Source organism: Eulemur rufifrons, chromosome 4 (genome assembly GCF_041146395.1).
Source record: "Eulemur rufifrons isolate Redbay chromosome 4, OSU_ERuf_1, whole genome shotgun sequence".
Classification (NCBI taxonomy): domain Eukaryota; kingdom Metazoa; phylum Chordata; class Mammalia; order Primates; family Lemuridae; genus Eulemur; species Eulemur rufifrons.
The window spans coordinates 1,906,153-1,918,503 of NC_090986.1; the positions used below are offsets into that span (position 1 = coordinate 1,906,153).

The 12,351-nt window shown below is 42.4% G+C and overlaps 1 protein-coding gene across 1 annotated transcript in view; it reads left to right on the forward strand.

Moving 5' to 3' along the window:
• Positions 1–1,555: 1,555 nt before the first annotated feature.
• The window catches only part of LOC138382890 (zinc finger protein 91-like), a gene marked incomplete at its 3' end in the record, with an annotated part of 192,516 nt that continues 181,720 nt past the window's right edge, over positions 1,556–12,351 (forward strand). Inside the window, 3 exon segments of the mRNA XM_069467506.1 lie at positions 1,556–1,651; positions 9,572–9,698; positions 10,227–10,301. Of these exon segments, the coding sequence (XP_069323607.1) occupies positions 1,556–1,651; positions 9,572–9,698; positions 10,227–10,301 (298 nt within the window).

The window sequence follows — 12,351 nt, forward strand, 5'->3', positions numbered from 1 at the left end:
GGAGGAGGCCATGGATCTTTCCCCAGTGGCGGTAACTGGGAAGCACAGAAGGGGTGGGCAGATACTTTATCTCCCAGTGGACGGAGAAGCTGTGGAATACACAGGGGGGCTGTATTTTATGTTTTACTCTCATGGTGGGGGTAGGAGAGGGAAATAGAGGCCCTGACAATTCAGGAAGACCAGAGAACGTGGCTCCAGTGTCTTTACCTGTGCCAGAGAGTTACCCAAGGTGTGTCGCAGTCGAGTGTGTTCAGAAGCCTGAGGTGTCCATCAGATTGAAGCAGTTTCAGAGGGTCCGTGGCTATGCAGGATGTCCCTTCAGGGAGGGGCAGCCAGGTCCGGAGTGCAGGTGTGATCTTCCCATTTTAAGAAGCAGGCACCTGCTTTTCCAGTGGCGTTCCTTTGTCAAAGGGAGCACAGTCCTGGCGGAGCCCGTCTCCTGGGACATTGTTCTTTAGGGACCCAGAGTCTTGGTAGAGGCAGGGCTCAGTTCCCATGTAAGGGTGTGGCCCTGTCCTCTACTTGTCTGGGGCCTTTTGAGTCACTCTCCGGAAATGGTCCTTTACAGGGCAGCCACGATTTGAAAAGCTTTTTTGTGTTTTCGGGGCTGTTGTGAGTCCCACTCTCTTTTTCCTTCGCCTCTCCCCATCTTGGTCGTTAAAGACCTTGAAGGCCAGGTTTAGGAGATTTTTTGTGTGGGATTTCAGGGCTTTTGTCTAAAGTTTTGGAGCTTGTACCTGATGTCAGACTCGGACTGGGAGGTAAAGTGTGTATTGAGGAGTAAAGTTCCCTGGGGAGTTCCTACTTGATAATTCAGTAATGGGCCTGTATTAGGGACGGTGACTGTCCCCACTGGCTGGACAGGGGTGCATCTACAGATTTCATCACCATGTGCCTGGGCATTAAGTCACACTCTCTCCTTCTCTTCGGCGAATGGAGTAGAGGAAAGAATAGTGTAGAGGTCATGCCAGGTGAGATCATAAGATTGTGTTAAATAAAAGGGACAGGTACCTCCCTGATGCCTTCCACCACAGGCCCCAGGACTTGAATAGAATAACAGGGAGTAGCAGGGGGACTGAGATGAGGGCAGGGAGCAGGTTGAGGGTTAGGCTAAGGGAGTTCTGGTTGGGTATATCTTTATGGGCAAGGGCTGAGATTGCAGGAGTCGTGATCTGAGGTTTCAAGTTTGTCCAGAGAAGAGGGCGAGGGAGAAGGTGAAGGCCTAGAGTGTAGCAGGAAGATTTGAGCCAGATTACAGTTCATGCAGAGTGAGAGTAGAAGGTAAAAAGGTGTAGACATAGGGAATCTCAGACCATTTGTTATTGCAGTGACAAACATTGTAGTGAGACCTGGTGTTTTGAGAAGAGGAGTAGACTGAGAGTTGCCCATGTTCCTGGAAAGAGTAGGGGTCACACAGGGCCGATTCTACTCAATTCTAGGCATCCTAGAACGAGGGAATAGCACGGGAGCGAGTAGAGTGCATGAACTCGAGCAGAGTCACAACAGGCATCCGTGTGTCCAACAAGGGCCCCAGGTGCTGAGAGTCCTCCGGCTCATGGACAGGACTTTTGAGTCGACACAAGTAGACAAGAACGAGCTTGTGAGGTCCTACTCACTAGGAGCAGGATGTCTCCAGGATGTGGATTTGAAGGTCAGTGAAGGAAGAAGACCTGTGGGACTTCTCGGGGACGAGAGCACAACAGATAGGAGGAACCCCAGAGCGAGTTTGCGAGCTTTTACTCCCTGAGGATGAAATGTGAGGTGTGCAGATCAGCAAAGGGAAGACCCGAGTCCTGGTCTGGTGTCTACCTCTCAGCTTGGTTCAGGAGGGTCCGGGTGCACAGTAACCTTACCTTGGCTGAGCTAGCGCGCTCTGCCTACACGCCAGGATCAGAGGCAAGTTCGAGAGGGACCCCTGTATGGCTCAGAAAAGATCCATGGAAACCTTGCCAATAACCCAGGGACTCAGAGGAAGGCAGGATTCGGTAGTTAGGCCAGGATGAGTTGCCGCTGCCTACTGCTTCCCGAGTTGCAAGGCTTGCCTGCTAGAGATGCAGAGTCCTGTCCACCCAGTGTGCCCTCCAGGGTTTCGGCGCCAAATGATAGGTCCAGAGCAGAGAGAGAGAGAGAGAGAGAGACACATGAAGCCTCAGGTATAGCAAAATGCTGTTTATTTTGAGCATCTGGGTGCACACGTGTGGAGGCAAAAATGTGTGCACACCGAGGTTGAGGAAAACCTTGGGTTTTATAGAGGGTTTCTCAGGGGAGAATGAGTACTTGGGGCAAAACAGCTGCTGCATTAATTTTTTTTAACAAATATTTTTGGGGACCCTGCCCCAGGCACATCCATCCTTCAGCTCTAGCATGGCTCTTGTCAGGGGAGCCAGGGAGGGATGAACTTCCTCTCTATCAGGGAGGGAGGGGAGAAATGCTGGCTGCAGCTGTCTGTTAGATCTACAAAGTCCGGGGACTCCCCAGACTCCTGCGGCTATTGTTTTGTAAGCCTGTTTTGCATTAACCACATTGTGTCCTATACATATTTCAGGTTCCCACCCGGAACAAACCTAACAGTTTCCCTCTAAGTTAATACTGGAGTACAAGAAATGATTCTTCAAAAAAAATGTAGTTTAGTCATGCTGTGTGCTTTTGAAAATGAGAAAGCTTCAGAGATTTGCCAGAAAATCACTGTCCTTCTAACCTTACCTTGGTGCTTGGTGCCTTCACCCCAAGAGCAGTGGGGGACTCTCTGAAGTTCCCTTATCTAGCAAAGAAAGCTTCTTATGAAAGTCAATACAATTGCCTTCTATTGCCTTCCTGTTGCTTCATTAGCTAATGCAGATATATATACTACCACTCCTGAATGGTGTTTCCCTCAATATAATGCCTGCCTCTCAGGTTCATTCAGATGCCAAAAAGAACAATTTACCAGTTAATTTCTTTCTCCCTGGTCCATTCATTCTTGCTAATAATCGTTTTTTGCTTCTCAAAAGAATGGTATGTGTTCTCCACCTGCATATCCTATGCAAAATAGTACTTGAGCATCTCAACCCCAGTGGGAGGTTGGGGTAATCCCTCTCAGATTTCCCCAAATACATTAATACATGCATATGCCTTTTCTCTTATGATTTGATATTCAGTGAACCTTCTGAGAATAAGGAGAAAAGTTTTCCTTTGGCCTCTATATTAGTAATTTACAGGAAATAAATTTGAGTTACATTTTGGTTTGCTGAGGTAGGAACGCAGGGCACTAGAGCCATTGCAGTCTAATTGCCTCCTATTTATTTTAACACTCCATAGGGGGATTGTATTTCCTCCATTTTCTTTTCTTTTCTCTCTCTCTCTGTCTCTTTTTTTTTTTTTCTTGAGACAGGGTCTTGCTCTGTTGCTGGGTCTTCAGTGCAGTGTCATCATCATAGCTCACAGGAATCTCAAACTCTCAGGCCAAAGTGATCCTCCTGCCTCAGCCTGCCAAGTAGCTGGGACTATGGGCAAAACCCACCATGCCCATGCAATTTTTTTGCTACCTTTAGTAGAGATGGGATCTTTCTATTGCTCGAGCTGGTCTTGAACTTCTGACCTCCAACTATCATCCCACCTCAGCCTCCCAGAGTGCTAAGATTACAGGTGTGAGCCTCAGTGCCTGGCCTACCTGTATTTTCTAGATGTATTGCAAATGGGGCATAAATTCACCACCCTGTTTCCTTAGCCTAACTGTTGTAGGCTTTACAGTAAAATCCTAAATGTTCAGTTTCTTTCCTACATTTCCAAAAAAACATTTGGTGCAGAAAGGGTGGGTGGTGTTCATCAGACTCCACACATTTGGTGTGAGAAGTGTCAGGTTTCTCAGGGAAGGGAGAGTCTGTTCTCCTGCACATAGGCTGTCACACCACGTATTGTGCCCTGACTCTGCATCTCCTCCTGGGGTCAGAGGAGACTGAGGACACAGGAGGAGCCCTGGGGTCAGATCCCTCTCTGCAACTTGCTGCCCCATGTGATTCGCACCCATTCATGCAGTGGTGCAGCAGGCACTGATGGAGCCACGCCCCTCCCAGGCAAGTCTCCTCCCTCTGGAATGGAGACCACAGCTCCATTGCTCTTAGAGTTTCCCACCAAATATCCACACTGGAGTCCTGGTTTAGCTCCACCCCCAGACTCCAAATCTGCAGCAGAAATCTGGCCCTCCACCAATCCAGGCTTACAGCTGGATCGCCTGATTATAATCCCATGCCTGCACGGACACAGGAATGCCAGGGCATATCCCAGCCTGAGCTAGTATCTTTAGCACTGACAGCCCAACATAAGTGACTGAGGCAAGCATACTAATTGACAGAGGTTTATTGGGCCAACATATAAGGACGTGCTTGGGAAAAACCAAACCAGAGTCAAATCTGTGACTTTTTCCAATGGGGGATTTGGGAACTTCAGTATTTAAAGGTGACATGTATAGAGAAAATAAAAGGAGGGCGTGTTGGCAGCCAGGGAAAATTTTTGCATTCATGTGAGCCCAGAAAATTTACATATTACATAAGCTAAATTAATGTTTGAAGAGAAAAAGGAAGTGAAGGAAGAATCAATTATGTAGATGTCCCTAGGTAGAAGAAAGGTTGATGTTGTTTCTGTTATGCACTTGGGAAGATAAATTTGTAATCAACATTATTAGTGTGGAGTTGAACAGACTCTAGTTTTAGGAGCTAGACTGAAAGTGCAGATGAACAGTTACAACTTATGAGTCCTTACTTATGGAAGGCCAATGAGGAATTTCCTTTTGAATGATCTGTGTGGGCAGTCCATGCATATCCCTGAAACCTTTTACCTCTCCATGATCTGGCTGATGCATAATGCTAGTAATAACAATTCATTTGTAAGGTGTTGCATGACTCCACCAACAAGCCTGACCTTTCCTTCTGCATAAGGAGCTTGAGGGATTCTCCTGAGATTTTTGGTTTCTTCTACAGCACCAGCCAGTCCTTACACCAGCTCTACACTGTCTCCCACCCATGGGTCCTTGATAGCACTTGTCTGTCTTCTGATTTTTTTCTTCCCCAGAAACCTTCTTTCTTGTGCACATAGTGTGACTAAGGCTACTCCTCTGGTGCCTGAATTCAGCACTGTCTGGAATTAGAGTCATGAGTTGAAGGTCGTGGCCCTTGACATGGCTGCTGTAAGAGCAGATGCAAATGAAAAATACCAACTGGATCCTTCAGCTTAAAAACATGAGATTATACTCTCTTCTCTTTCTTAAAGTATTTAATTTTGTATGTACTTTTTTCTCTGCCACTTTCAAATATATGTAAATTATTTTATGAGCTAACTGGTCTTTTGTAAATGTATTTTAACTCGGGATTGTCTTTCTTTAAAATCTAGGAACCATTGCTTTCAAATGTAAATAGTCAAAAAAATCTGCATGAATCCCAGTTTCTTTAAAGTAGGAATCTCCCATTAGTAGGCACCTAGCTCCAAGTGATAAAAGTTGTCTTCTGTCATGAAGATATGAAAGCGTTTGTTTTTCTTTTCCTTTGAGTATAGCCAATTAGTAAGCACAGATGGCCTTTCCAATTACTGGGTAAATTTTGGGTGAACTACATTTGAAAAATGATGCTGACAGATTTATTTGAGGACTAATGATGTTGACTTTTCAATCTTTACAATCTCTTATCAGATTGCCTGAGATGTACATGACATTCTGGTTTAATTGTATAACAAAAGTTTTCCTTCTGTTTTACCATTGTGGAGAGTTATTCTGGGTTTCAAAACAATTTTGTTTTTAATTATGTTTTCCAAACACTTGAGAATGACCAGACATGGTAACAAATTATAAAGTGCTCACCAGGCTTCACTCTAAAGAGCTCTTTCCTTCTTGGCCTTCCAGTAATAACTCACAATTGTGCAACACAGTGCATGGTGCCTCCAATATTTACATGTGGAATTGTCTCTCTGCCTATTTGCAATCTGCTGTGTAGACCAGTTTGACCAGATTTCTACAAAAATAATGTTACAAGACAGCAATCATCCCTTCCAGCTGTTTGTCAATGACCCTGGCATTTTCAGACCTCAAATTTATCCAGAGCCTGTTGGGCTTAGAAACCCAGCCAGATAGACACATGTGCATTGAGTACGCCTGAGAATCGTAACTCCCTCTCCTCTTCTTTCCCAAATACTCATCAATATGTAGAGGGCACCAGCTGCTTCCCTATTCCTCCAAGACCTCAATCTGCAGCTGCAAATTCTGAATCCAGGTCCTCATGATCATAAGGATGTGATAGAGCAGCTTCCATGAGTAGTTTCTAGTTTCCCCCTCATTCTGTATCACCCAAGAATACAGAGCCAGGTTGATTCCACCTGTAATCCGCACATAAGTCTGGCCTCTATCTGGGATTCACAAGGCAGGGCCAGTCTTGGGACTGAGTTTGTACAGAAAACCTGAGGGAAACATTTTCTGCATTGTGAGAAGTCAAAATAGACTTTGTGAAGCCAGCCTTTACTAAATGAGGCCTTTCAAGTTTTCCAGATATTGCCCAGGGAGCTCTTACAGCTGTATGAAGGGTTCCTGTTGTAAATAGAATCTAGTGGCAAAATCTGTAAGTGTAAACAAGCACCTCAGCTGTGGGAGGCCAGGGCCACAAAATATTCACAGCCACGATCACAACTACAGCTTCCTGTACAGTTACTGGAGCAGGGTATTCTTCTCCTTCCTCATACCTAAAAGTTACCCTATAAAGGACAGTTTATGTCACACCTGGATCCAGGATCAGCTGCCCTACCAAGGCATTTCCATTTTCTCTGCTGATGTCACAGAGTCAGGCTGATTCTCTCCTGCCTGGATCAGCATGGGGACATCAGCCCAAGCTCACTGAGGACACTCTCACCAGCATGTGGGAGGCTTGTGGACATTTGGCGGTGTCCTTCCATGCTGGGTTCAGGATGACAGGCTAATTCCCCTCCATTTCAGGGGAAGAGGAATAAGTCATCCAGGGTTTCTTCCTCCTCATGCAGAAAGAATCTCCCTTGTTGGTGTCCAGATTGGAGTTGCTGCCATTTCCTGGTACTTCAGTGATAAACAAGGAGGAGGTCCTGAGACACAAACCAATAGATCAATGAGTTCTTTCCATTTCATATGAGCATCAGAGGAACAAGTACAGCAGGCATTGTTCCTCCTGTCCAGTCTAGAGCAAATGGTTAAATGGTTGAATTCAGCATCATGTAGTCAAGTCAAGAAAGTTGTTTAGACTTTTGCTTCATTTGGGCCATTTTCCTTATGTTGCGAGTTCTGATGTCAGCACATGAAGGCCATTTATCAATACAAGAGTTGTTTTTATTTGTCTTTATTGCTTCTACCTTGTTAAGAGTACATATGTAGCTTCTAATATAATTCCAGAAAAACTTAAGTGTTTTGATTAAGCTGTGATAATTGTATGTTATAAAATGTATGAAGAAAGTTAGGGTGATGACTCAGGCCTGTAATCCCAGAATCCTATGACTTAGTGTGGCCTGGAATAACAAATGGTTTATGTGCACAGTAGAGCCTGAGAGGCAGTGCTTAGCTAAGTGTTTTCAGCCCCAGTTTCCAATTAGGATCACGTGTCCAGTTTAAAGAAACACCATCACCGGTGCCCTCCCTGCAGATTCTATTTGTTGGGGTTGGAGCATCTATGTGGTTTTAATGAAATGCCCCCCGTGTTGCTAAAGTGAGTCCAGGGTCAAGCACAAGGGCTCCCAGATATATTTATGAAAGTTGAGTCCAGCCTTTGTTCCACGGGGACCTCAGAGAGTCTTCCCTGCATGGGTTTGTGGGGTGCAGGGCAGCACAGCCCAGGCCATGTGCCCACTGCTGTAGCACATATTGCTGGTGTGTGTGGTAGAGGAGGGCACCTGTGGGCAGGAGGGGAGAGAAATCACTCATTGGTCTCCATGTAGAAGCTCCATGTTGATGACTCTGTGATGAAGGACAGGGAAGGGTGGATTTTTTGCACTTCAAGTTCCCTCTGCCTGTGGGTGTAGTCATAGCAGATGAAGGGGCTGTGCTGATGCCTTTGATGGCACTTTATCAAAATGCAGATGTGATTTGTACAGATACTCTCACCTCAGAAAAAGTTCCAGACAAGGAAGAGAAAGAAAGGGCTGGTTCTTATGTACAGGTCCCAGGTCCAGAACCATGTTCACTTGTCATCCTGAAATGTCCTGTGTTTAGAATGAAAACCTTTCATTCTCTTGGAATGTTCTTGCCTAATGAGTTTGTTTTTATGATTCTTTTGTCCTTTTTTCTTATAATGGTCAAGGTGCTCTGAAAAATCTTCCCTGTATAGCAGAGTTTTCTATTCATTCTCTCCATCCAGGCCTCTTATGTGCCACGAACACTTCTCAAAAAGTTTGTGAGCTGTAATATAGAAAATGTTCCCTTTGTGCTGTCAAACTTGGGATCATGTGGCTGCCTAAGATTCTTATTTGGGATAGGGTCAGGTCTTTGGGTATCAGTGAAGAAGGGGAACACGAAACTGTTTAGGTTCCATGTGGATGCTCCATCAGCTCTGTGCATAACAGGATGAAGTAAATGCACTCTTAAAGTGCTGACATTAATGCCTAGAATCACTGAGAGTTTTAAAAAAGAATAATTAGAGGAGACATGCTTTCTAGGATGCCCAGAAAAGACTTTACATGCACTATTAGAGATTATAAAACATGGGAGATTCATGTAGCTTGAGGTTTGCATAAAACTGATGTTTCCTCATGGTTACATTCAAATTATGATTTACTTCTTTTGGCCACTATCCTCACAGCAATGATGTTGTGTCCACCTATATGAATCAGCACCTGATACCAATTTGCTCTGTTATAGTTGTTAATTTTATACACTTAGTTAAGGTGCTCTTTAACAGATTTTTCCACTATAAATTATTTTTCTCCATGAATACATACCTTGGGAAGATGTGTGTAAACCATCACAATGAATCTGGAAGTTGCACTTTGTTCTTAGATTCTCTTTCATACAACTTGCTTTGGGAAAGGAAGGCTCTCATCTTTATTTACTGGTCTGATACACTGGGGTAAGCCCAGGCTCTACCACTTGGTGGATGTTTGCCAAAACATCTTCCCAGGCCAGAAGCATTGGCATCACTCATGAAGCTTGCTAGAGATTCAGGCTTCATCCCATATCTTCTGAATCAAAATCTGCATTTTAACCAGATCTTCCGTTCATTGTTGTACACATGAAAATTTGAGAGGTACCTTCTAACCCACCATGACTGTTCCATCAGAGAAATATACACAACTTAATCATGTATGATGTAAATAAAGCACTCAAAAATGTCCATAGCTGTTTGGGTGGCCTTATTTTATGCTGCATTATCTAAAAAATATAATATCTGCACTGTTTTTGTGGCTGTTATACTATCCTCTTTGCACAGACTTACAGAATACGTTAGGAAATACTTTTTTGTTAAAATTATCTTATGGGATAATCCAGTCACTCATATAAGTCCGAACCAGTTTTCTTTACTCTCATTTCACCAGGAGTCAAATTATCTCTGCCCATGGCTCCTTGGTAAGTATGTGTTGTTTTCTTTTTTTTTTCCAGAAACTGTTGACATTCATGGACGTGGCTATAGAATTCTCTCTGGAGGAGTGGGAATGCCTGGACCCTGCTCAGCAGAATTTGTACAGGGATGTGATGTTAGAGAACTACACAAACCTGGTCTCCCTAGGTGAGGATAACTTCAACACACCATTCCCATTCCACACTAATAATTTCACGTTTTTTGTAAATTATTTTCTGGGAGTTTCTGCTTTGCATGAATGAGTTTCTGATCCTTGTTTCCAAGAAAAACTTAGGGATTTTTGATATAGAAAAGAAAATATTCAAAGTGTTTTATCTTGACATTAATCTTAAATCTTTTTGAGCTGCAAATCTGTATCTTTCACTCTACATTAGTAGTAATAGCAGAAATGTAGTGGCATAAAATATTTTTGCCCATACCTTGAAATGCAATTTCCACCACCAATTTTTGATTCAGTAGTACTGGGTAGAGGAGGTAAGAACCCCAAAATATTAAATGCTTTCTAAGTATTCTAAAGTTTCCATCAGGAAAGAGTATGTGGGGATTATTTTTCTAGAGTTTTCTATGTATTCTCTTTTCTCTACTGAGCACAGTAGTAGATTGGTAACTGGAGAATCCCAGGAAGAGTCATGTGAATTTTTTCTAATAAAATAGGTCTTGCTGTCTCTAAACCAGACCTGATCACCTGTCTGGAGCAAAGACATGAACCTTGGAAGGCGAAGAAATACATTGCAGTACGCAAATACCCAGGTAGGTGGGAGTGAATGAAGCAGATGGCACAGGGGAGAGAGGTCCATAATTTAAGGAGGAAGCCAGACCTCAAAATGGGGTTTGGGAAGCTGTGCTTCAATGAAAATGATATCTAAGAAGCCTGGGTTTCTTTCCCTTGGTCTCACATGGGGGCATGTCTTGTCTTTGTTTTTTAATTCTCTAAGCACTAATTCCCCGTCAGTGATCTTCCTTGAAGGTTACAGTGAGAACCCAAGTTCTGTTCGTGGCTTACAAGGGACAGCAGGATCCGAGTCCTGTTCTATTGCCTTTCAGGACATGGTAATATCTGTGTATTTTGGAGGAAGTCCCTGTGAAATGGTTTTTTCATTTTCCTTTTGCATCACATCTGAAACGTGTGAGTGAAGTTGTGATATTAGTACTTGGTTCAGGTATCCCAGGCACACAACAAACAGATGTGGTATGTTTTCTGCTTTATGGTTTCCTACCCTATGGAGGTTTTAAATGTAATTTTACAGGAAATTCATACTGAGTAATTTATCAGAGCTCTCTAAATAAAGGAAATCGAACGTTATTTTACTTCACAATTCTGTTTTTGTATCAACTATGCTAAATAATTTAAACTCTATATGCCCAGATTCCTCAAGTTTAATATAGCTTAAGGTATCTTTTTTCTACATTTCTTAAATATAGTATGTCTTTCGGAAGCTTAGAACATTGCTGAGCATGTATTAAGCTCCCACTTGTTACTTTATTTTTTAATAAGTGTCATTTTATAGTTTTTCTCTTAGTTTGAAGTTTACTCAACTGTCTCATTCATACACACACACACATACACATGTGTAGATGTGTAACTTTTTTTACACATAAAACTTATACATAATTATTGTATACAATATAATTATTTGACATTTGTATATATTGTGAAATGATTGATAAAATAAAGTTAATGAATATACCTATCACCTCACAATCACCTATTTTTTTCTATTGAGAACACTTAAGGTCTTCTACTCTCTTGGCAAATTTTTAGGATACAAGTTATTATTAGTCATGTTCTCCTGGTCTTATACATTAAGTCTCCAAAATATATTCCTCAGGTAACTAAAAGTTTGCGCCCTTTGAACATCTGTTTTCCTCTCCATAGGCCCTGGAAACCACATTTGTATTCTCTACCTCAAACTTTTTAGCTTCCCTATATAAGTGAGATAATGCAGTATTTGTCTTTGTGTGCCTGGCTTATTTCAGTTAGCATAATGTCCTTCAGGACCATCTGTGTTGATGAAATGGCTGAATAATATTTTTTGTGGCTAAATAATATTCAGTAGAATATATATATATATATATAGTGTATATATACCATATTTTCTTTATCCGTTCAGAATTTTATGAACAGCTTGTTTTCATGTCTTGTCAATTGTGAAGAATATTGCAAAGAACATAGGGGTATAGATATTTCTTAAAGATAATTGATTTTTTTTTTTTTTGTAAGAATCTCACTCTGTTGCCTTGTCTAGAGTGCTGTGGCATCAGCTTAGCTCACAGCAACCTCAAACTCCTGGCTCAAATGATCCTCCTGCCTCAGCCTCCCCAGTAGTTGGGACTACAGGCACATACAACCATGTCCGGCTAATTTTTTCTATTTTTCGTTGCCCAGCTAATTTTTTCTATTTGTAGTAGAGATGGGGTCTTACTCTTGCTCTGGCTGGTCTCAAACTGCTGAGCTCAAGCGATCCTCTCGCGTTAGCCTCCCAGAGCGCTACGATTATAGACATGAGCAACCTCACCCAGTCAAAGATACTGATTTTATTTCCTTTGGTTGTATACACAGAAGTGGGATTGCTGGATTGTATGGAAATTCTAATTTTTCATTTTCAATAGCACCTCCATACAGGTTTTTGTAATGACTCCACGAATTTATAACTCAGCAACAGTATAAAGTCTTTCTTTTTCTTCATATGCTTGTCAAAATTTGTTATCTACTCTTTGATATTAGCCATGCTAACATGTAAGAAGCAGTATTTTAACATAATTGTGATTTTTAAGTCCCTAATGATTAATGATGTTGAGC